At 39.5% G+C, this 26,401-nt stretch overlaps 1 protein-coding gene across 1 annotated transcript in view; it reads right to left on the minus strand.

The window, feature by feature from the left end:
- Nucleotides 1-26,401, minus strand: part of LOC105933579 (alpha-1,6-mannosylglycoprotein 6-beta-N-acetylglucosaminyltransferase B) — a 236,020-nt gene that overhangs the window by 101,463 nt on the left and 108,156 nt on the right. Inside the window, exon 8 of the mRNA XM_036136783.1 lies at nt 14,175-14,344. Coding sequence (XP_035992676.1) covers nt 14,175-14,344 — 170 coding nt within the window. The remainder of the gene's footprint in view (nt 1-14,174; nt 14,345-26,401) is intronic.

The following is a 26,401-nucleotide window of genomic DNA, read 5'->3' on the forward strand; positions in this document are numbered from 1 at the left end:
TAAATTGGACACAGAAACAAAGCAAACAACGTGTTTTATTACTTATAATTACTTTACAGAATGGGCTTTTTCTGTGTGGGTGTGTAGCGAAGCAGCCTGTAGCCAGTCTATGAAGGATTGGAGTTGAGCTAAGGTCACTGGCTTCCTTCTATGCAAGGATTGAGTCAGATTAAAGAGAAAACATTTAAATGACTTCTGCAATAAATTTGGAGGCACTGTATTCATACCAAGGGACATGTCTTTAAAGGTATGTGAGATGGGAATTAAAGCTTTTAGCAAAGTTTTAATGGTGCAGTAACTCTGTTTGGCACCCTTGTCAGGGCATTCACTAATTCAGCTACAACAATACCCAATAATCTCTCATGAAGTCCACTGTATAAAGGTAATCCCTAAAATCAGAACTCTGGAGGGAAAAGACTTGTTCCATTTTATTCAAGTAGAGTAAAAGACAATCATTTATAATAATTATAAATCAGACAAAATCGAATCAATTTATGGACGCATGGCCAGTCCTCATACTGGAAGTTTCAGTCTGATTTTGCCTTTCGGGCAAAACCATCTGGCATTGAAAGTGGGGCAATGTAAGAGTGGTCTCCATTACTGCAAAGATTTCTTTCCAGGTCAGCCTAAAATGTCGATCAGACAGCTGCAGCTGATCCAGAACGCTGCTGCCCACATCCTCACTAAAACTAAGAATGTAGAGCACATCACCCCAGTTCTAAAGTCATTACACTGGCTCCCTGTATCTCAGAGAATAGACTTTAAAATCCTTCTGTTAGTCTATAAATCACTGAATGGCTTAGCACCTAAATACATCACAGACTTATTATCAGTGTATCAACCTTCCAGACCACTCAGGTCTTCTAGCTCCAGCCTACTCTGCATACCTAGAACCAGAACTAAACAGGGAGAAGCAGCATTTAGTTCCTATGCTCCACTTATCTGGAACAAACTCCCAGAAAACTGTAAAAGTGCTGAAAGCCTGAGTTCTTTAAACTTAAAAACACATTTGTTTAGGATTGCCTTCGACTGTTCTAGTTAAACTGTTTTACTGAAACATCATTAGTTCAGCTTTGTAGCCCAATTGCTTTTAAAGGGGAAGTCCGGTCAACAAGGAAAAATGAGTGGACTATTAGCTATAACTAAAACTAATAAGTTCGTGGTGATTTAATGACTTTAACGTTAATCAGTAAAGAAATAAAAACATAAATTGTCGTCGCAATCACTGATACTGGGGGCGGCCATTATTGCCCAAATATGGGCAAAAACGGCCGCCTGACATCACATCCTGTGACGTAACATCGCGGTGAGCCGAGGGCAGTTTTCTGCGCTTTACAAGCAAACTCAATAGGAACCGTTCTACGCAGCTGCGATCAACAACAATTATTTCAGATTTCCAGAGGACTTCACTATTGAAATTCGCAGGAGCTATTGTTAAAGCAACGATGCCCACGTGCATGGTAGTTGGATGTCCCAATATGAAGGAACGGACATTGGCGTTATGTGAGCGCGTCAGAATGATTGACATGTGGGACCACCAATAGATAAGGTTATACCCCCGAAACATGAGGGACAGAGGGGTTGAGAGCAGGACCAAAACTCTGTCAAATCCATGCCCTTCGGACTGAGAGGCATTAGAGTTTGGTTAGATTGGTTAGAGTTTTTACAGGCCTGCAGCTCCCACAGAAAACACTATTTTAACCTTTTTGTGAATACATAAAGTATTTACTACTTTCAGTACGGAAGGACCATTTTCACCAGTATTACAAAAAGTGTTTCTGAACAGGATTACCAACTATAGCTTTAAGAAGCGTGTGAATACTTTTGCAAATCACTGTACATGTGTAGTTCTTCAAGCAACTCACATTGCTTTTTTCTAAAATACTGTTATTGCAAAATACTGATATTCTTCCAAGCTACTTCTTTGACACAATTTAAAGTGTGTCCTGTGTGAGTGCTGCAGGCAATGCAGTGAAAAAGGCAATTACTATTTAGCCTGGGCCACATTCCTTCATCTCCTGGTATTACTGAACTCTCTATATGTCACTTTGCAGCAATGACAGGAAAAGGCACAAAAGGTGCTGACCGCCCACCTCTGTTATGACTGCAGCCACCGTCGGTGAGCTGGTCTCTCTGGGCTGTAATGAGCAGGCAGACCCATGCCTTTCCTGCCTTTCACTCTAATACATCTCAGCCACCTCACCTATCTAACTAGTGCCACATTCAGCTTCATTTCCATCGGGGTACTGAGTAAGCCCGCATTGTGAGGACTGCATGATCAGCAGAGATGATGAGATGCGAAGCCTAGTATTGCATGAGGTGTTTGCTACCGAGTGCAGGCGAGTAAATGGCCGTGAATGGAGTGATTTTTCTGCTTTCTGCATAAATGAAGGATGGTCCAAGACAACAAAACACAACAAAAGGGTGGCATTTATCAGTGAACATTCAAATCAGAATTGCATATTTAAATACAAAGACTGCCTTCTGTGACTTCAAATATGCAGACATAGCAATTTCATGAACTTCAATTTCATGTTTTTTTTTGTCACAAATAGACTTCTCTGGGAATATTCTCCAGCTGGGCCATCCATTTACATGAATAAACCATTGAGAATAGGATGGTGCATGCATTTATCTGTGCTTTGTCAAAATTAAGAATAGCATAGTGGCTCTCTCTGTCATTATGGCTTGCACATGCAAGACACCACAATCACAAACCTTTCAGACCCCACGTCCACTGGAATGGACATGACATACTTCTGGCCCTGAACCAAACATTTTTGAGAACTTCTGGGAATTTTTTAACAATGATTGTTACTGATTGGTTTCTTATTAGGGCTGGAAAATATAGAAAAAAAGCATATCAATTAAGCAGAAATTTTATTGACATTGGTAATTATATATAAAATAAAAACATATTTTAAGATCAGCCCTGGCATTTCTATACTGTTTCTCAATTATCTATTTTTAGATGAACACACAAAAACTGAATTCAAACTGAACCCTTTATTCAACCAACCTTTTACCAAAATTGCAAATTTTTAAAAAGGAAAAAAAAGAACATGTCCTCTCTGCTCTCTCTGAAGGGAACAGAGCTGAGGTATCTGAGGTTCTTGGGTCTGCATTAGTGATTACTGGTAAGAAACAAAGAAAAAAAACTACCTGTAAGTTTTTATAGCCAAGTTGTGAAATTGAAATTGATTTATGTAATTTTATTTTTTCATAAAAAAATTTTTAGTAGAAAGTCTCATATTTCCTTGAACTGCTTGTAAATGGACAGTTATCTGATGTTGACTGCTTGGATTCAGGAAATGTGGCAGATGGGAAAGAGTGAGATAGAAGGTAAGCAAAGAAGTAAATATTGTAGCTTTAAGTTGCAATAAATCCGTGAATGCAAGCATGTGAATTTGGAAAATGAGTTATAAGTGATGTTTTGTGATTTTAATGTCATTAAATGGGGAGAGGGAGAGGATAGAGGAGTCACCAACACTGTGCCCGTGGGCACCAGGTAGCCCTGGAGGACCTCATGAGGTGACCAGGAGCTTGTTCTATAAATAGTACAAACCACCAGTGAGCTGCATCTAAAATCCTATTTTATTCCATTGCCCTTTTTAATCAGACTTGTGTTTATATATATGTATAAACATCCAGTTACTAAAAAAAAGATTCAAAATATGCTTTGTTTACATAAAGTTATGGTGAACTTGTCATACTCTGAGGTCTAGGTGCAGGTCTGGTTTCCTCCCTCTCTCTCCACAGCAGGGCGTGACAGGCAGGTGCATTCCATCAGGGCGAATTACAGTCCTTCTTAAGGAGCTGGTACCAGGAGGTGGGCGTCAGTTCAAAAATGCTTCAGCGTGGTACAGACCAACTCCTTGATCAAACCTAGTTACCTTGAGAACCTAAACCTAACCAAGCCTGCATTTTATTCCTCCTAGAACCCTGGACCTTACCAAAGAGACACTTTGCCAAGAACCACAGACTCTGGACTCGTGTCAGAGAAACTCCCAGCAAACCAGCCGAGAACCTGAGAAGGACCTCGGACCATTCATCTGCTCAGCCCTCCTGCCTGCGCTCACCTGCCTGTCCACCCTCCAACAAACCAACTGGAGAGAACTAACCCGACCTGTACCAATAACCTGGACCTCTGGACAACACCTTCCCCCAGACCAAACCCAAGCCTCCTCCTCTGTGAGTTCTTCCTCCCTACACAATTTCCACCAGTCCAGCCAGTTATTCACCAGCCTCTTCATCTTTCCCAACAGAGAAGATCCTCAACCCGCCAACACCTCTCTTTTGTTCAAACCACAACCTGACAATAAACACTTTAATTAAACTGCCTGCCTCTGTAATTGCTCTCATTCAGAGTCTTTTGTCCTAAACATGACAGAACTATGATTGCTCTAGCTCAAAGGTCAGTACTGGTAGCCCTTGTAATGACACAGTAGTACCAATGAATAAGCTTCCAAAAGGTTTCAAAAAGGTTGGTGACCCCTATAGTACAGGGTCCATGCATAACAGAAAGAACAGCAGAGACTAAGAGTAGTGTTTTTCAACCCTGGTCGTCAAGGCACACTGCATGCTTTAGATGTTTCTCTGCTTTAACAAACCTGACTCAGAGGATTTCAGTTCAGCAAAAGCCTGGTAATCAGCCATCAATTGAAATTGCATGTGCTGAAGCCAGAAGACATTAAAAACATGCCGAGCAGTATGCCTTGAGGACCAGGGTTGAAAAACATTGGGTTAGAATATAGGCTGGCTGCCAAGAAGGGTAAGCTCCAAAAAAGAAAAAGACACTGTGGTTCTCCTTCATTTTAAAATGAATGCAGTCCCGTGTCTGGTGAATGTTAGAAAACCAGTGGCAGCAAAACATGAAAGACCCAGCATGTCTCCTGACCAACAGTATGTCCATCCCAAAACACAAGCTCAGGATTTCAGGCCTCTACTTAAAGTGCAGTGTGGCATGGTTGACCACATGCCAAATCATGAAGATTTGGCAAGAGGCCACCAGATACGACAAGCCATACTGCACTAGTAAAACACATCTTTTGTGCCAAATGCAACAACCTGTGCTACACTAAATCTTCTTCGAGGCTGCTCATAGAAAATTTTGAGATTACAAGAAAGTACCCAGCAAGTCGATGCTTTGCCAAAGGTTTAATACCTGTATAACGAGTTGTTAAATGTTTGGTTTACTATTAAAAAACTGTTTTAAGCCCCATGGTACACAACATTGTACATGTACATGTCTATATTCGGACCTGTTCACAGATAGACAAATATGCAGACATGCAGTTTCAAATGTTGAGGTCGTGCCTAATAAGTTATTATATGCAATCTGTGTGAAAAGTGTGGCCTTTTGTACTTGAATTTCCACGACACTGTACGCTCATTTAGTCAAGGCCTCCACCACAATGGACATAAAAGATAACCACAAAAGATATAAGTTTTCAAAAATGTATTTTTTCCCCTTCATTTCCATGCTGAATATAAGTTAAAAAAATCAGTTGGATAAAAATCGTTTTGCTCAGGAGAAAAAACTCAGGAGGACTTAATACAATTTCACAACAGAAAATGTCCAGCATTCCCACTAAGATTCTAAAAGATGTCCAAGATACAACCACATAACACAACCCTTTTACTGGGATTATATATAATAGACCTCCACAAAGAAGAACATAATTGTGAAGAGAATGAAGCTAATACATGGTCACACCACAATCTGAAAAGTGAGGTGTGCATTTCTCTGCACACCACACTTGCATTTCTTTGCCTGAGTGCTAACCAATTTGGTATGACTATAAATTTGATCAAACACTGTACAAGAAGGAGCCATTTACCAAAAAAATACATATAGAGCTGTAGTCCTCAGGGATGTGCTCATACAGAAACGTATAAACAGAGTTGCTTTTAAAAAACAGAGGTAGAACAAGAAGGCTGGTCAGAAAGCAGCAGAAGCTGTACACTGCAAAGGACTTCCACTGCAGCTGATAACGGCAACGGAGCAACAGCGCTCCAGAAACTGATAGCATGTGTAGCCCTCAAAAACCAACCAAATTTATAAAGCGCCAAAGTACAAAGTTGTTGAAAAACGGCACTCAGATAAGCAGATCCCACTCAGCCACTCAAACAGCTGACATGCAGCAGGGCCCCGTTTCAGAAAGCTGGGTTAGTGGATATTCAGAGTGATTTCTGGGATACATTCCTGCATACCCTGGCTTTTCTGTTTCAGAAAGCTCAGAAGCCTTTACCCTGAGTCAGATTAGGACAACACATTTCTCTGTGAAACTACCCTGCTGCCGAGCAGAGTTGTTTGTGCAAACTCTGAGTTTTTCCTTGTTTTTAGCTGAGATCTGCACAAGGAAGTGTCATCAAAGGTGTGTCCTTTTCTGGAGGAGCCTGTATGCTGGAGCTCAAATACTCCATAGGAATCTTTGTCGGGAGAGGCTGATCAGACCATAATAAAATGTCTTATCATTTCTGCATTCATATATTTTCAAGCGTTACCTTTTTTCGCCGCTGTCAATGATTTATCTTAATATTCTCAGCCGCTCATCGCCTTTCTAACACAACGAGTTGACACTCTCAGTTCTGAACCATTTCTTTGTGCTGCTCTTTATTAAAGAAGGAAACAGAAAATCTTTCAGAGGCAGCTGTATGTTGTGCTGTCAGGAATGTTACTGTTGCACTCAACTATAGTCAAATTTAATGTTGTTCCATAGTCAGAGACCCACAACATTAATAAAAGAATAATTTATTCCGTATCAAACACCATTTGGGTCATGGCACAGTTCTTCATTTAGATAATGCAACCTTTACTTACTTAAAATATAAATATAGCCTATATGATTAATATAAAGTGAAGTTGGCATAAATCATACACCTACAAGAAAATCAGTTTGAACTAATTTTTAGAAGGATGGGTGAAGCCGAATGCTGATTTCAATAACTCACTCTATCCCATCATTAATTGCAGATGTTGATTACAGCCAATTAATACTTTAGTTGAGAAACATAAGAAAACGTAAACTTAACCTTACCTGATTAAACTGTATTTTTATACTTCATCATGATTTGCTGCCATGCCCTTTCAATGCCTTTCGTAATCAATGCTCCCCCTGCCCATCCCCCCTTTTGTGTTAAACGGGTGAAGTGTGAGAAAACAGCTTTAATTCAAAGCTAAGTCTAATAACTCTCATATCACTCATGCATTTACTTTTTCAGCAATTCTCTGCCGCCAACTCACTTTTTCCGCAGTAACAGCATTGTTCCTTATGGCTTAATATTCTCCATATGCCTTCAAGAAGGTTCAGGGTTCAAATCCAACCCTGGGCCTTTCTGCATGGAGTTTGCATGTTCTCCCTGTGCATGCGTGGGTTCTCTCCGGGTACTCCGGCTTCCTCCTACAGTCCAAAAACATGACTGTTAGGTTAACTAGCTTCTCTAAATTGTCTTTAGGTGTGAGTGTGTGCGTGAATGGTTGTTTGTCCTGTCTGTCTCTGTGTTGCCCTGCGACAGACTGGCGACCTGTCAGTGTGTACCCCGCCTCTCGCCCTGTGAACGCTGGATATAGGCACCACAGCACCCCCCGCGACCCCATGAGGGATTAAGCAGATCAGAAAATGGATGGATGGATGGATATGCCTTCATTAAAGAATTCTAATTCAACTCCCAGGGAATGCGCACTTTCAGGCTTCCACACATCAATCAGTGGTGCAATCTGATCAGCATCTGGCGCACATAGTCTGGAACCGTGTAGCACGGTCTGACCAGAACTGCAAAATGGTACAAAATAACTTGGTTAATTATTATTTTGTTTACAGCTCAATTTGATTTTTTTAAATATTTTTGTGCACACTGAATCCAGATGAAGTGAATGACAGTGCATGCGCACAGCCTCGAGGGAACATTGCTCCTCAGTACTGGATTCTTCTCCAGTTTGGTTTCTGGTTCCAGAGTTATCTCACACCAATTCAAGTTGTTTTCTTGGGCCGAAGCTCCTGGCTGGCAGTGTGTGGCCACCTGTTGTCATGATCTGATGGTAGCCTGATTCACCATTTGACACACCTGTGCAGCTCCGCCCTGTTCTCATCAACCTTCTCCAGCTCCACCAGCACCACTGACTATATCACCAGCTCTCAGACCAGTCACTAGTAACAGATTATTACAAGCCACCGGTGAGTTTAATCCAGCGTTCCCAAATCTTGTCTGCTGGCCTGCATGTTACCTGACCTGTTTCTGCCTTCTGATTTTCTGAGCTTGCCTAACCCCTATCGGACCTGATTGTTGTGCTGTCTGGCTCTCTGACCTGCTTCTGTGCCCTGACTCTGCCACTGGATTCCGTTTTGGATTTTCCCTGGATCTCTGATCACCTGACCCAGGATCTGCTCTCGTAATTCGGACTCTGGCTATTCCCCCTGACCATCCTGCCTGTCTCTGCCATCACGGTTCTGACCCTGTGCCTGTCCTTTGACCATCGATTACCTGCCAGCCCCATGAGTAAAATCATTCAAACTGCCCCGATCGGACTCTGGATCACACTGGGCTTCACCAGTGACATCACCCGCCAACAGAAGCCTTCACTCACCTTCCCTGCCTGTTTTTGAATTGTGAGAACGTTAGTGACTGAAGTTTCAGTGACTAACATCTCCAGAAGTCTCTTACTGGTCACTAACCCGTTGTCTCCAATTACAGTGGTTCCTCTCCCAGACGCTGGTGATTCACCCTCGACCTGCAGCAGTTTATGTCTCAAACTTTTTTATATCGCTATCTGATCTTGTCTGGCTGAATTCTGGGTCCTCTGTTTCCGGTCATTACACCTGTTTCCTTGGACTCACCTGTGATCGACCCCTCTTCACCTTCCAATGTGTTCACCTTCCAATGTGTTCATCATACAAGCCTCACTCGGACCGGACTCGCCTGAATCGGACTCCGGCTGAACAAGACTCCCAACCCCCCCTCATTCCTCCCTGGCAGACACAGTCATCTTTTAGAAATATGTAAAAAAAAAACGGAGTTACCTGCAATCATAAATTTTCAAGTCTCCCCACATATTCTCACTATGGTTGACGTAGGTCTGGACTTTGGCTGTTTCCATTCAAGCACATGAATATGTTATGTTCTAAACCAAGTGTCCAAAGTCTGCCCTTAATGGTTGGTGTGTTGCTCATTGCTTGTTTTTTTTTTTCCCCTGATTTTTCAACACACCTGAATCAACTGAACATAACATCAGCAGGCTCTTGCACCACTGTATGCTGAGAGGTTAATTTTGCCATTTAACTCAACCATGTCTAGTTTATGGTCTTTGCTCAGCCCATCAGTTTAGGTGGACAACTGTGTCTTGGCACATTTGTAGTTCTGCCATACTCTTTCCCTTTATGATTGATGGACTGAACCGTGCTATGCTAGGTGTTGTAGTTTTTTTTTTTTTTTTTTTGCATTGGTCTGTCACATAAAGACCAAAAACAAGTTTGTGAAATAACTTTACAAAATGTGAAAACCTGTATGAATACTTTTCATACAGTACCTGGAGGAATTAATTTGATATAATCCCAGGTTATATGAAGAGAAGTCACATTCAGCTCCTGCTCAGAAGCTTTAATCTCTGTGCTGTTTGGTCAACACAGTGACTAATGTCCAGACACCTGATCTCAGTGCTGACCAATAAATATAAAACAGCTCTGGACATAATCAACCCCATAGTGGCCAATTACAGCTGTCCTGTGTAGCCAACAACAACTCTCAAAGGTAGCTATAAAAGCAGGGTACACACTGGTCAACATTTACAGAACACTCTACACACACACACACTCACACATACGCACGCACGCACGCACGCGCACATGCACACACACACACACACACACACAGTACTGTGTAGGAAGGAAGAGGATCAAGAAGATGAGAAATACATAGATTAATTTATTTGTCAAAATATGCATATATTAGTGTGCACAGCAGCCGAGAGAGAATATAAGGCCTCCTATTGACCAAAACTGACGCCAAGAACCAGCAGGGATGACAGGACCCTCTGCTGTGTGTCCTCATGTCCCCAATATGCAGGAAAACAAATCGCACTTGAACACATTACAGAAATGACCTCCAAATGCCAGCCTGTGTGTACACCTGTGGAAGGGGACGGGAGTTTGCGCGATAGAATAGGATTATATAAAAATATGACTAAACAACATTTGTAGGTTGTAGCGTTTTTCATGTGCAACATTAATGTAGCTCAGTTACACAAGTTTCAATTAGTTTACAGTAAAAAATAACATGTTTTTTTGTTGTTTGTTTTGTTCTACAAGTAAAGTGCTTTGGGTCTGTGCATCATAAAAAAGCAAACAAGTGTTATTGTGGTTTTAATCATCTTTTGTCTGCCAAAACTTAAGCAAAGCAGCTCTAAAATCAAGAATTGTTGGAGTAGTCATTTTGTTTTTCCACCGTTTTTGAGTTCATGTTGAAAAACTTTTCTCAGAACATATTTCTAGTTCTGTATTAAGCTTTATGTCTCTGACTATATCTCCATCTGGCTTGTATTTGCTGTTTTATATTGCCATCTGTTAAAAAAAATTTCAATCTTGATTTTGTCTTAGGTTTTTTTTTCTTTCAGCTGATGAAAGAGGGAAAAAATATGATGATAATTATCCTGAGTTACCTAATTTAATTATAATTTGTACTGAAGAGCAAAATAATAAGCTTCCAAACATGGTCAGCAGTAACGGGTTTGTACCAGAGGAAATCTTTCTAAATGATACTTTAAATTCAGACTATTTGAACAGCTCCTCATCAGCAGTTACTGGCCATTTTCCTCATGTGGCCTGGTGATGAGATCTTGGGCAATACTGAAAACAGAAGCAAGACAGATATGATATATTGTTGGAAACTCTTATTGGTGCTCCTTTAAAAAATCATCATACACTGAAAGCATGATTTCAGCCAAAAAAATATTTCCACCTTGGGTTTTTAGCTTTTTCATGGTTACCAGCTAGAAACAAGCTGAGGAGGTTCTACTGCTGGGAGAGATCACTGTCTGAACCAATAAAGACTGCATGAAATTAGAAAGGTTTCTCATAGTTTGCCACCAGTTTTAAAAAAAAGTAAAACATTAATAACAAAGAAAAGATTTTTCTTTGCACATCAAAATTGGTCTTAATTGTTATACTTCCCAAAATGTCCCCCAGTGGCAGTAGAGAAGAACAATCTATACTCATGCTTTTCAAGCCGTGGCTAATGGCAAGGCTATCTAGACCTTGGTCTCGACCAAGGGGAAAAAAAGTGATTGACTCTGCAATTAAACGTTTCTAAAGTACTGACAATTAATGCATGGATCAGTATGTTCCCTGTAGTTAAAACTGTGTATTGTCTTTCAAGCATTATCAGTTTTCCCCAACTTTGTAATCGGTGTTATAAGTGAACCAACCATTTACCCTATTACATCATCAATACCCCGTTTCTGTCTAGCCCAATGTAAAAGAAATTACTGTCCTACTGCTGCTTTAGGGCTTTTTGAAATTTTTGATTAACAGATCAATGAAACAATTGCCAAGCTTTGCTCAGCATACAAAACACTAGAAAGAAGAACTTGTTTACTTATGATCATAGAACATCTGTTGAAGTCAAATTGCCATACCTAATCCTTTACTCCCTTCAACTGTTTTTCAAAGGGCAAATGTATTACTAAAATAAAAGAGGCAGCTCATTTTCCTGAAATATCCATCTAGCCTTGTTGTTTTTACCTTGAGGACACTTGAGTTGCCATCATTCTACTTTAACTTACTTTAACCATCAAGAGTGAACTAAGATTCCTCAGGAACCCGGCAGTGTGTCTAGCTATGAATCCTTTTTGAAGCAGTTCCTGACAGTGAAAAAGTTCTCTGCTATGTAATTAAGAAATATGGAATAGAGCATGGAGGTCTAACAGGAAAGAAAACAGGAAAAAAAAATACTTTACTGGAACTTATTCACAACCAGCGTTCTCAAATGCAAAGGTTCAGGTAACCAATTCCCTTGAAGGAACAAATTGTGAAAAGCATGGTCCCACAAATTTACATTAATTCAATTCAATTAATTTTATTGATATAGCACTAATTCACAACACAAACTCATAAAAAGTATCTAATCACCACATTCAAATTAGACTAGCGAAAATGAAGTAAGTTGCAGGTGGCAATTCTATTTCTAAAGCAAGTTCTGTGTGTGTATTGTCTAAGGCCACATCCATATGAAGCCGAACAAAGTCGAATTAAAATATTCGCACAGAAAAGTTTGAGTAATGACAAAACTGCCTTAAGCCGAACAACACGTAATAGGCATTGTAATACACATGCCAGGCCAGTAGGTGGTGCAATACTGCAGTAACCGAAGCAGGGGAAGTAAAGATAATCTCATTGCATGTGTGTAGGGAAGTGCTGTAGGAAGAACAACATGAAGGGAGTGTATAAGCGTTAAAGGAGACACGCGGTCTGTAGACTCGCATGCGCCAACATGCCAGTGAGTAGCTGACCCAGCTTAGTCTGGACAGCGCCTAAATTATCTAAGTGTATAGCAGCCAGGCTTAATGACAGCAAAAATACAACATTGTGACCTAAATTAGGTTGAAGACACACTTTGTCCAAAAGTGTGATTCATTTATACTATAAGTTCATAATTAATACTTCTATAAAACATTAGTTAGGCAACTCCATTCAAGATGACATCCAGTGATTTTTATACTCAGTCAAGACCATAAAGAAGATTCCATCAACTGAACAGATTAACCCTGGAGTTTTTTTTTTTTTCCAGGATGGCAGATTTAGATCCATCTTCTTGTCTGTGTGTTGGATCTACTGCTGTATCCGTCAGCAGAAACATATAGGCATGCTGACGCAAGGTAAAAAGATAGCAACGCAGTCCAACCATCAATATGAGCTCAATATAGAGACAAATCAACAGGACTTTAGCATCCTCTAGCCTAATCTATGGGTTAAGTGGGAATGAGGCCTAATTAGATTGCAGAGTTCTTCCATAATCAGGATTGGCAGTGCACAGAGCATTCACAAAAGCAACAACAAGTATCTGCTAAACAGTATTTTGACAGTACAAGTATTGAAAACAATAAGCCACTTGTATGACTAGACTATTTTTATTAAGTGGTTTACTGAATTTTTCACTTGTATTGGGCACCACGGCCTCTGTGATTTGGCAAGGGTTATGTGGATCAAGAAAAAGAATAACCTTTCTGTATTGTACATTCTTGCTTCCTGCCCTAGTAACACAGATCTGCTGCAGGGATGCTGGCTCCCTTACGTCATATTCTAGCAACTAGTCATATTCTAGTGTGTCATTCTCATCCATCAACTAATATTCCCTTTTGTAGGATAAAATTGCAATGTTACGGTATTTAGAAAGTATTATCAAGTATTAATGTTATGGGTGTCTCAATCACAATGTTGTGGAGACATCAGATTGGAAACCCAGCAGATTGCATCAAGTCTTGACAAGCAGCATTCACTCCTCCTTAAAGAGCACGTAGCCACAGAGACAGTTGTCTGCATTGTTGCAGGCTTTGCAGCAATCCCTCATACTGAGGATGCATGTTGCGATGATGGAGAGGAAAACTCTCCTTTTTATATATAACATTTATAAAAATGTATTCTTACAGCAACACAAAAACTTTTTCAACCACAAGGCTTATGAAAACTCTTAAACTTTACTTACTTGATCCATCTTATAATAGAGCCCATACCAACAAATTATGTCTTACTCTGCTGACACCGCCCATAAAATCACTTCTTTCTAATGAAAATGTTTAGGCAGGGTTTATTATAAAAAATAAAGGAGCCAATCTTGATATAATCTAACCATAAATGAATGTTACATTTACACAGAAGTGAATCATATTAAAATATAAATTATTTCAATGGCTGATATTTCATATCAACATCTATCTTAACCATTTTTATACTGTGTGAAAGCTGCAAGAGAAAGAAACGGAACTGATATGATGTAAAAGGAGTCGCATTGACAAGAATTTGATCAAATCAACACATCAAAAATTTTACTATCTTCTTTTACTTTCAAGTCAGCTAGATCTGTGACAAGCGTGACTAATCTAGATCTGTCTGGTATTATACCACCCATCAAAGAAAAAAAAAAAGATAGAAAAACATGATTTTTATTCTAAGAATATAACTCACCCTTGAAGCTCTTTAACAGACATGGAGATCTTGAGGTTGTGTCCCAGAACATGGAGGGCAGTCAAGATGTCGGCCCACTGGACCATTTCCCCTAGAGGTCCCCCTTTCAGCACCTTTGGGCTGAAAACATCCCCGGATTCCTCTGTTAGAAACCCCACATGGACCAGGATCTAAAAGGGTAAAAGTACACTGTGATTAAAAGCTTAAGTAGAGATGTGTGGAAAATAACCACAAAAGCTCTCTGTCACATTAAGACTATGTAACTGCATTTATTATACATTCTACAATATTCCACTGGTAAAGTAAATCAAATATCATCAGCGTTGTTCATACCTAATTAAAATTGTTTGATTAAAGTGGACATTCATCACTACTCAGACATCCAATATTCAGCACACACAGCACTGCAAAAATTACACTTTTAGGATTTTATGGTGCTGGTGGCCTTTGTTCAAAGCCACCACCAGGAAAGGGGATAGAGAAAGAAAGGAGGAAGAAACAGAATAAGTTGCACAGCTGTGTCTACAACTAATACCATCCATGTAAGATGTACCCAAGTTAAAATGAAGGTCAGGTGAATTTACAGGTTTCCTACTCAGTTACATAAGTTTACCATTAACAGATGGCAGATGTTTTAAAGAAAATCGGGTATTTAAAATGGAACCTGCAAAAATCTCAAACTGGATGAACAAAAGATGAACAGATCAACACTTGGTTCTAGGCATATTGGACAAAGACAAATGGGTGGACATATTGCTGGATGAATACATGTTAGATGGATAGGTGCAGGCATGGCTGGACAAACAAACTGGCACTTGGATTGAGGAATTGTAGGATGGACGGAGAACATGTTATTCCTTCATGAATGTATGGATGTATGGATGAATGGAACAAGTAAAAAATGGGATGTGGAATACGGTCCAGAAATTCAAACATTTTCATCCATTTGCAGATTCCATTGGAACCTTAGATTAAGCTCATCTCTAAATTTGTTCATGTTTAAAATTGTTACTCAAGGAAAATAAACTAGAATACAATGTAAAACATATGCACCGACACTAGCAGCAGCTTTTACCCAACATTAAATTGTATTATATCAATGACAGATTGTGGATTGTTTTTTCCCAAGTAGTGAAGACAAAACATAACAACTACAATCTAGTATTAAAACATTTTGCTTCAAACACCCATCCCTAATTCAGACGCCACTTCCAGTCTAGACATTTCATTGCAAATTAAAACCCTCTTTTAGCCTTGTTGTATATTTAGTCCCACTAATAAGGGGTTCCCTAAAGGCTTAACGGGATTCAGTCACAACATTTGGTGTTGTATCTGGATATCGGTGAGTGGGTGTGTGTATTTGGAAAGGTTTAAATTCCCGTTGCTTAATTCTGCGGTGTTAAAAGTTTCAGTAGCCATCCTTTATAATTTAATTAGCTTCATCAAGCATCATCATTCTAAATATTGGTATCATTGTTATGACATTCACTGGATGTGTCAGTTGTTTGAGGATCAAGAAGTCACTAAATAGGGCTTTTGAAATAAACCAAAGTTAGCTGAAACACTTCAGCCTGAGAGCTGAATGACTTTAGTCATTCTGATGACAAGGCTCATTGATTTGAGCTCATTCAGCTGTTAGCAGGTTCTCTGCCTCCACTGCTTTGTTGACACTTTGAAATCCCAGCGTTAGGAACCTTCAGTCCAGCCAAGATGACATGATGCTTATTGCCTTATTGTTTCAAAAAGGTCTCTGAGTAGCTATAAAAGTATTGCACCAAAGTGTCATGACTTTGGAGTAATCAATACCAATCTTTTGGTCTAAAACGTAGGAGAGCGTTTTCGAAAAAATGGGATGACTTGTGACCCTGAAGCTCTTCTCCCCTCTGACAGTTCAGTGGGCGCGTCATTATATGTCAACAGCACGGATAAGCACTCAGCAGTGCACTTATACCCTTCATAAGTGCGAGGGGCTGTAATTTGGAAAGGGACTATTACAGTTCTACAGGCTCTCTCCACTTACAGGGACACTGAAACAAAAAAGGTGTTGTCCCAAAGAGGTCTTCACTTCCTTTCAGTCTCCCTTTGCAGTGGTGGTACTTCACTGAGGTCCCATATTTCTTGCCTTGTTTCTTAATCCAGAAGATTCCTCCAGGGCAAACATCCATCCACCTGCTTATCCAAAGCCAGGAAACACCTTCACCCCCAATTCTAATCGTCTTCCAAGATTCTGCAAAAGAACAGCTTCCCCACAGGATGATGCAGACTCAACCAGGATCAAGTGCAGTTACATTTGCTAGCTAGGTGACCTGTGATGGCAGGTGGTTGCACTTCATTTTATGCAGGGGTATCAGAGTAAATAGGGATGAAAACAAGTGCATGTCGCACCTGTTAGATTTTTAGTTTAAAAAAACTATGAAAACAATTAATGTTTCCTTTCACTGCACATGCATTGATAGTGTTCATTAGATTTACTGACTTTATTTGATGTGTTACTGCACATGCATGCACCACTTTGTGTTTTTCTATTAAAAAATCCTAATAAAATACATTAAAAGATTGTAGTTGTAAAATAAAAAAACGTAAAAAGCTGAAGAGGTGTGATTATTTCTGCAGGCGCTGAATGTTTTAAGCTTTGAGGCTCATAGAAGCTATACATATCTGTTTAGAGGCAAACAGTTGTGGACGATAGAACCTTTCCTCCCTTTATAGCATTTTGCTTTGACTCATTTTTACAAACCATGTTAAAGAGAACAATGTTTTAACTTAAGCAAAACCTGTAAAAAATACAATAAAATTTAATTAACAACATAATTTGCCAGAACACAGTATACTTGTTTTTCCTTTCCATATTCACTAAGGAAAATAGTTGGCAGAACAACAATCTTTGTGGTAATCGAGAGATTTAAAAGACAGAAATTTAAGAAATGAAAATTTTTCTTCATCATCATAAAATAAAAAATCTATTTTTACCATTTTAATTGATTGCTGTGTAGCAATGCATCCTTTGCTATATGAAAGGCGAGGTCATGTCTAAGCATAGAACAAGTGTTGTTATGGTAACAGACAATTTACCATGTTGGGAAAAAAGAGCCAGGGCTAAAAGAAACTTAAAATGAAGAAAAGATAAAAACCCAAATAATAACAACCAGGATGAGTCTCACATTTTAACTTCACATCACTATCAAAGTCAGTGTGTTGAAAGTCTATGCTTTGCTTGTTTCTCCGGCTTTACCACATTTACCAATAAATACTTATAAAACAGGGCGGCTGCATGATAATTTAAAACCACGGCGGACTTTAACAAAATCTAATAAATGCAACTAACATTAAATGAATAATAAATGCTATTTTGGATTATTTCCAATGTATTGTATTTGATGTCTATGTGGAGCTCTATGTTCACAACAATCAGTGGAACAGGCTTGTTCTTTATAAAGCAGTATTGTAAAAAAAGACAAATTCTCTTACCAATAAAATTGTGCTATAAACATTTGTGTCTGTAAATCTAAGTCTGCCAGACCCTCTAGGCGCCTTGATAGTGGGGCCGACCCACCAACGTTTGTTTAAATAATGAACATCTGAAATCGCAGTGCATGCCCAACACGCTGTCAGTAGACAGCTGTGGGGCACAAATCCTCTGGCCCCAATCTTGGATCGTTCAATCAAAATACCATAAATGCACGTGTTACATTTACATTCTGCTGGATAGTGTCGACCATCTAGTGTTGGTTGTCCTTGCTAGCTTATTAATGGATTGATGTGAATCTTTTCTTTTCAATAAATTAACATTATTACTGAGCTTTTAGTTGTAATTTTATGTATAAAAATTAAATAAAATGTTACTTTTATGTTACTTGCCCTGCGACAGACTGGCGACCTGTCCAGGGTGTACCCCGCCTCTCGCCCAGTGAACGCTGGAGATAGGCACCAGCACCCCCCGCGACCCCATGAGGGAGAAGCGGTTTGGAAAATGGATGGATGGATGGGTTACTTTTATAAAATGACATGTGTTGTCCGTCCGTCCGTCCGTTGTCTTCCGCTTATCCGGGGTCGGGTCGCGGGGGTAGCAGCTTCAGTAGGGAGGCCCAGACGTCCCTCTCCCCAGCCACTTGGGCCAGCTCCTCAGGAGGAATCCCAAGGCGTTCCCAGGCCAGCCGGGAGACATAGTCCCTCCAGCGTGTCCTGGGTCTTCCCCTGGGCCTCCTCCCGGTGGGACGTGCCCGGAACACCTCACCAGGGAGGCGTCCAGGAGGCATCCTGACCAGATGCCCGAGCCACCTCAACTGGCTCCTCTCGACGTGGAGGAGCAGCGGCTCTACTCTGAGTCCTCCCCGGATGACTGAGCTCCTCACCCTATCTCTAAGGGAGAGCCCAGACACACTACGGAGAAAACTCATTTCAGCCGCTTGTATCCGGGATCTCGTTCTTTCGGTCACGACCCAAAGCTCGTGACCATAGATGAGGGTAGGAACGTAGATCGACCGGTAGATCGACCGGTAAATCGAGAGCTTCGCCTTTTGGCTCAGCTCTCTCTTCACCACAACGGATCGGTGACATGTGTTGGTTTATGCTAATGTTTCTGTTTAATTTTAAATTGATCAAAGTCAGATTGTATACATCACTGCACATGCATTAATAGTGTTCATTAGATTTACTGACTTTATTTGATGTGTTACTGCACATGCATGCACCACTTTGTGTTTTTCTATAAAAAAAATCCTAATAAAATACATTAAAAGATTGTAGTTGTAAAATAAAAAAAACGTAAAAAGCTCAAGAGGTGTGATTATTCTGCAGGTGTTGAATGTTTTAAGATTTGAGGCTCATAGAAGCTATACATATCTGTTTAGAGGCAAACAGTTGTGGACGATAGAACCTTTCCTCCTTTTATAGCATTTTGCTTTGACTAATTGACAATGGGTCAGCTGATTGTTTTTTTTTTCATCGTGGTGACGTGGCAGGCACGAAGTAAAAAGTAAAGAAGTCGTGAGAAAAATACATAGGGAGGTTGATTGAATGTGAAAATCAGAGGTAAAAGCAACCATGACGTCCACATTAAAATCATTTGTTAACAAGTTGTTAAAAAGTAAATGAAGCCGTGCTCTGTGTTGAAATTCCCCTGTGGCTGTGCATTCAGATCGACATTCAGCAGAGGGAGGGAGACCAGGAGGAATGAGCGGTTTCCCCCGCAATTATTATTTTTTTATAGATCCTAACCTTTGCGTAGAAAGTGGCATACACACGTTTCAGGCCCCAGTTTGTATGTACACTAGCTTTATAAATGAAACCCCTGGTCCTTTGCCAGGTTGTTCTTTCTCTATTTGCAGCCAAATTTTCTCACCCTGTTCTACAGTAACTTAAGTTTTCTGATTGAACATATAGCTGAAGTGTGCAACTTTTTTTTTGTTTTTTCACTTCAATGATTTTTGTACATTTTTCAAATATTCCTGTCTTCATACTAATAAACTGGGCTATAAGCAGCCATTTAGCAAGCACAGATGCAAATGTTTTCCATTCACTTACAGCTTTAAAAACAAAACATGGAAGCCTGAAAGATAGTAAGGAGGGATAACAAAAAAGGACACATGGATGGATGAAGACATTTAGACAACGAGAGAGAAATACACATCTTTTCTGTACTATACTCTCTGACAACATACTGATAAAGTCCTGAAAAGGAATTTGATTTAACTCCAGATTGTGAAGGATAACAGTTACATGAAACTGTCAAGGTTTAGTTTGCATTTATCTTGTGGTTTTAATCTAAGTGACCTTTTCACATTAATTATACTAGAACAAGGAAAAAAAAGGCTTCATATTAAGAATCTGACACCACTTTCAGACTGTGTACTTATGGTTGGTATCTAAAAAATTTCTTTGTTGTAAAAATGCTTCCTGAACATCAATCGAATTAAGTCAAAAAGCCTATTTATCCCTCTTCAAATCGTGGCACATTTTAAAGTAAAATGCATTTGTGGGTTGAGCAGCAGAGTTGACTTTTTGGGTGTTGCTCATTAAAAACGTGCCAATGTCTCCCTGTCTGTACCAAACAGCTCTAGATGGAGGCAGTATGATGGTTTGGGGTGCAGAGTACAGATAGATGTTGAGATGGGAGTATTCAACTAATAGTTGTCTTAAAAGATAAGGCTGAGTAAGGAATGGGATGCCATCCCACAGTTAAGTATTATCAGTGACCAAGCTGGTAACCAGAATGTTATGGTTGTGTACAGTTTTCCCATGCACCACTGAGGCCGCTGTTATATGATTAAATTGTTATATTACCAACTTGTCTTTCTTTATTCAAACTTCCATTACCCAGTCCAATGAATGATTTTAAACAAAAGTCAATCGTGGAAAAATCTATTTAGCATTGTCAGAGAGGGCGTGGCAGGTTTTCAGTGGCCACAACCTACGCACTGAACCCTGCTGCATAAACCAAAAAAGAATTTTCCATCTAAACGTGGCAGAATTTAAGGAGAGGTAAACAGACTTTCCTAAGATATACATGATTTACATGAACAAATGAACAATCAACAAAACTCAAATCTCTTCACTTTTTTGTGCTAATCATACAACATGAGGTACTCTAATGGTCAAAATAGTGTTTTTGCAGTTATAAAAATAACCTTATACACACAAAGTATTATGTGTTGGTATAAAGCTAATTAATCCAACCCAATTTATGTAACATGGCCACACTTTTCCATACTGAATAAAGTTAAGCTCTTTTAAAGTTATACTTCAGACAATTTTAATGACTTTGAGGATTAGAATTAACATTCCAAGCTCTTCAAAGAGAAAATTATGGGAAATGAAGATTAATTCTCTGAAATCCCCAGTGAATTATCTCTCACCATGCGCCAAAGGACTTGGATGCACAGGAGGAAAAAAAAGTCCACCATCATGGACTTTAGTGCACAGCTCATTTCACTTGTGCCATATGCCAAAACAGATATCCACAACAACATGTTTTTTTGCAGTCCCGAGTGAAAATTGTGCTTTAAAAATAATTGTATAAAACACGTTAAGGAGTAATCGCTGTTAATATACGGTATTTTTCCACATTGTTGGACCAACAGGGCACAGTCCTGTCAAGCACGTCTAGTTAACAGCTGCATAATTACTGCGACCCACTTGGAATTGAGCAACACGTTACTTTTCACAGTGGATTAAGCATAGCTATGTCCAAACGGTGCTCTGCTGAGTAATCCTGATTAACCAACGCAGCATGAACACATCCAGCTGCTTCTACTGGCAAACGAATACCACAACTTGGACCATGAAACATGCATAATGAGCTTAAGGCCAACCAAGGGGTGTCTGCCAGCAAGTTTGCATTTTGTTTCTCTCCACTCCCATACAAGTGTGCCTTGGGTCTGTCTGCACTTCTACAAATCTTAAAATAGTAGGTAATCATCCAAAGCTTGCAGGGAACTTTTTTTATTTTAGATTTCCATTCCTAACTATTCCATGAAGCACCGACACTGAAATTAAAAGACACATTCTTGGACACATTCTCACAAGCACATGCTGCAATGTTATATTACACAAGTTTTGACATCAACAAAAAAAATTCGGATCAATGTATAATAATCTTCAGAATAACAGATTTTTTTCGTATTTAGCAGTAACAGACTGAAAACAAAACAGTTTATTTAGAAGTCACAACGTTATTGACTTTTATTTGCAGTCATGTTTGTGTCCCATATTTACCCTCTTAACAGTTTTCTGTATTTACCACCTCCTCAGGGAGCCATCTGGCTGTTTTGCTGCTAAATGCTTCCACAGAACTCTATAAATATGAGAGAAACAGCACGTCTAAATGATGACTCTTTGGTTTGTATCTTTCATAAGAATTTTTAAAAATGATCTGAAAGTGTTCATGGGAGCTACCTTTTATGAATTGTTACATATGTAAACGTGCATAGTGGGGCATTATAATTGTATTAAGAGTAGCTCTGAACAAAATCTGTCAGCTGAAGTGTACAAAATGTGCACGCACACACAAAAAAAGATATAAACGCAGCTGAGTGGTGCTCCAGTGAGACCCCATCTGGTGTGGAAATTCTCCTGATTTAATAAACCTGCTCTATTAACTTCTGCTTCATAAAAAAGATAAGTGAAACTAGTTTAGAGTTTAGATGGCAGATGGCTAAAGAAGGAATGCAGGAGGCTAATAGTGCTCACTATCTCAGCTTGTCCTTGTAGATGGTGTTAGGTACCAGATTAATTAAAAAAAATCAGACACTATGCAAAAGTGGAGCCCCAAAGGGCTGAATCTCACATATAGTGATGAGTGTATAGCCACTGTTCATCAGCAGCACTGTGGAGGAACATTCCCTCCCCGTCTGTGGACCCTTGTGACGAGGAGTTTCACATCAAAGCGACCGTGAGCCAACATTGGGTTCAGAGACCCACAAACACATGCAGGGTTGACCAAGCTAAGGAAGGTCTGTTTTCTGTGAAACCAACATCAAAATCAAAGCAGCAGGGATCTTTCTAAGATGTGCAGGAGAAAAGCTGACCCAGGATCCGAACACAGCCACGCTAGGAAGACCGTGCAGAGATCCTCACGCTCAACAGGTGGAATGCAGCCCACCGGAGACTCGCGTAAAGCTCGCCCAGGCCTGGTTCCCAAACAAGGGCTTCTCCCCTGAGCTAGACGCTTGCTCCCTCCCCGCTGGCTCCAACTTCCTCCAATCGGATTGCCACAAACTCAACAGAATGGAGACAGAGGCAGAGGTTTGGCAGAGTTTAGCAGGAAAAGTTAAACGGTTTACTTCTAATGTGTTTTACTGTGTTTTGGGTAAGCTACCTGTCAGCGGCCTTTGAAACAACGCTCTGCTGATATGTTTTGGGTCTGCTTTATGGTTATGACAAACTATATTTCCATAAGGGCTTTATACACCAATGGGACATTAATGTTTGTGTTTTTCGGTCCGCTCATTACAATAAAATATAGCTTAAAAGTTTTTTTTAAGTGAGTGCTGAACTGCTGCTAGCATTAGCCGCTATTAGTTCGTTGATAACCTGCTACTCCCCTAGTTAAACATAACTATGGCTTTTTAAACACAATGTTTGTTTCGCTTCGCTCCACCAGCTTCCGATAAGCTACGAGCATTAGTAGAGCATTAATACAGAATCCATTTAATGGTGTTTTGTGTAACTTTAAGATTAACCCATCAAGCTAATGGTCATTTCCAGCTGATCGTCCGCTACAGCGCCCTCCAACTTCCTATGTTACCAACTTGATTCTTAATTATTCCCAGGAGAAACAATTACATAAACAAAAATCAAGTGTCTGAGAGTTTATTGGTTTTTATTTAGCAAATCATTGTTTAAAAAGTTATTTCTTCACATAATGTTTTATCTAAACTGGAGTTACATTGTGAATGGGTTGAACACATCTGATGTTCTAAATTAGTTAAGCTAAATTAACCTCATTCCATATTCTTTAAGATGACCTTTGGTTTTCTAACTTGGATCTGCAGAGAACCCAAGATTCACTGAATTGTTGCTATGATGATGGTTTTCAATTTTTGCTTTTGTTCTTTTGTGTGTACATAGTTCCTTAGTTTCTTTAATCTTAATTTTGCTTAATAGTTTAGTTAAGGTTCACTAGCCTAGTAGAGAGGATTTGTTGATTAAAATATAGTGTTAATTCAGATAAACAGCATTCTATAGTGATGTTCACTGGATGTTCATTTTATTTCTGTTAATAAATTCCTGAACATGAAGAGAAGTTGACACGCCTTTATTCTATATGTATACAGAGTTTGTTGTTAAAAGAACACGAGTGCTCAAATCCCCCTTTCAACTATTGACCTAATATCATCTGTTTGGGCTGATATTCACCGGACGATACCTAACAGACTCAGAGTTATTTAATAAACATTAAATAATTTAAAATATACATAATGGCACAATATTACCAAGCAGTACCTGGTGGGTTTTTAGCAGGTTTTTGATAGGGACTAAGACACTTATTACCCAAAGTGGCAGAGCCCTGGAAGCAGCTCGCTTTTTTACTTTATTAAAGTTGTGTCAGCTGCATTGCAAAAACTATTCTTTAGCTATTTTGTTGCTGTGTTCCATCAGTGGGAACCTCCCCATACACTGTCTAAGCACTGTGTAAAAATATCACGTTTACATCTGGTTAGTAGATTCTGGTTCAGCACTTCGTGAAAATGGCTATTTCACAGTTTTGTAACCGAGCATGAGAACATTTAATCATCTCAGGCTCAAAATCAAATATGATTCCACAGGTCAAATTTGAACTAAAATATTCTACACACAGTACTACAGATTCATTAAAAAACAGTTTATGAAGCGTATAACTCTTATTGTACAACTTGAAAAAATACTTTATATATATTATAAAGTATCTATCTCTTTAAAATTTCCAGTCATGAACAAACGACATTTTCACAAAATACTCCTTTTATTCTGAATGCTTGTAATGCCTGTACGTATAAACACTTGTGAGAATGGTGTTTTATGGTGAGGAATGTTTAATGCCATGTCAGTGTATGCGCAAGTTAAGTTTTTGGGAAGTCTGGAAAACTGAAGAGGCTCTCATGTATGCAGTGCCACTCCGAAACTCCAATTTGCTCCACTCATCGCTAAGAGGAAAACAACAGATGCTACAAATGCTAATGTCTAACCCAGCACCTGTTGGCTAAGAAAGTCACATGAATGCTGGGGTGTGTGAGTGAAAGGCCTCTCACTCACAGACCATGGCCTTTAAAGAAGGTTGCCCAACCCAGGTGGCAACACAAGCTGGCGCTGACATCCAACAGCGCTCTACCCTCAACCTCACCTTCTCTCTCGTCCTTCTTCCAATGACTTTACATAGTGCCAGGCAAAAGTGTTAATACTCGTCAAACCTTGTCACTTTTTGTCACTCTACAGGCACAACTTTTTTGGGTTTTATTTGACAGGTCAAGACAAAATAGCACTACATTGCAAAGTAGAATGAAACATAAGAGTTTTTAAAAAATTTTACATACAAAACCCTGAAAGGTTTAGTACAAGCTATAATTCTTATCACCAATGACGTCAAAATGCAAAGTTGAGAAGAGCACAGTGCACTTGCACCACGGCCATTTTAGATTCAGACACGCGTTGAGCGTCTAAAGCTTGTGTAGTTTATTTGTATGAGCCAAATAGTGAACAGACCTGTCCTGAATATCACCTTGTTACGGCCAGTGGCCTTCGTTTGTGTTTTCTTTTTTTCCCGTTATTTAAATTCAGCAGTTGCTGCTTCCTGCCAACTGGCTCCGCTATGGGATCTTGGGGCAGACCTTCTCCTGGGTTATTTCCTGTATTTCCTCCTGTATCACGTCCTGTTAAAGTTCTCCTCTTCTCCCGATTGGATACTCACCTTGATTGCTCCACCAAAAATACAACAACAGAAGAGAATACAAAAATCCTAAAACTAAAGGCTACACCTTACATTCAGGGAAATTGGTCCATAATATTTATATATGTATGGCCAATCAAAAGATAAGAAATCAAACAATACTCTAAAAATGATTTTTTTATTTTTTTATGAATGCATTGTATGGATGTTTCCAGCTATTTAGTGACACATGAGAGTAATGGCACCTGAAATCTAAACGAAGGGAATTTGTTCTGCTGGGTCTAAATTTCTTTCTTATTTACCCACTAAGTACCTAAAGCCAGTCTAAAGCATACCTAGCGAACATACACATGTGTATATTTCCTGCACTTTACCTCTCATCTCTGATCTCCTCTCTCTTTATCCCTGCCTCTCTGCTTCAGTAATGTATTCTCTCTCTGAATAAACACTCTGCTTTAGAATCAAAGAGAAAGCCAAACAGGGAGAGCAGAGTCAACAAAGCCCCGCAGGAAAAGCAAAGAACGCACACTCAAGCAGAACGCAGTAGTCGTGATTTGAAGGAAACGTTGTGTCAAGGACAAAATGGGGATGGGAGCTGGGCCAGAGCTAATTCATTGTTTTTTCCCTCCATTTGTGATTTTCTGGGGTCATTGCTAATTAAAGTTAAAACACTTTTATGTCAAATTAGTATGATATATTATGCTGTGAAAGAATATTTTCCCCCTTAAATATTTCTACTATTTTTGCTTGAGGTCATCAAACAAATTTAAATTTCAAACAAAGTTAACCTGAAAAAATCCAGAGAATATTTCCTGCGGTTTAATTTCACTTATTATGAGAAAAACGTCGTTAGAATCTTCCCTAT

Source organism: Fundulus heteroclitus, chromosome 5 (genome assembly GCF_011125445.2).
Source record: "Fundulus heteroclitus isolate FHET01 chromosome 5, MU-UCD_Fhet_4.1, whole genome shotgun sequence".
Taxonomy (NCBI): domain Eukaryota; kingdom Metazoa; phylum Chordata; class Actinopteri; order Cyprinodontiformes; family Fundulidae; genus Fundulus; species Fundulus heteroclitus.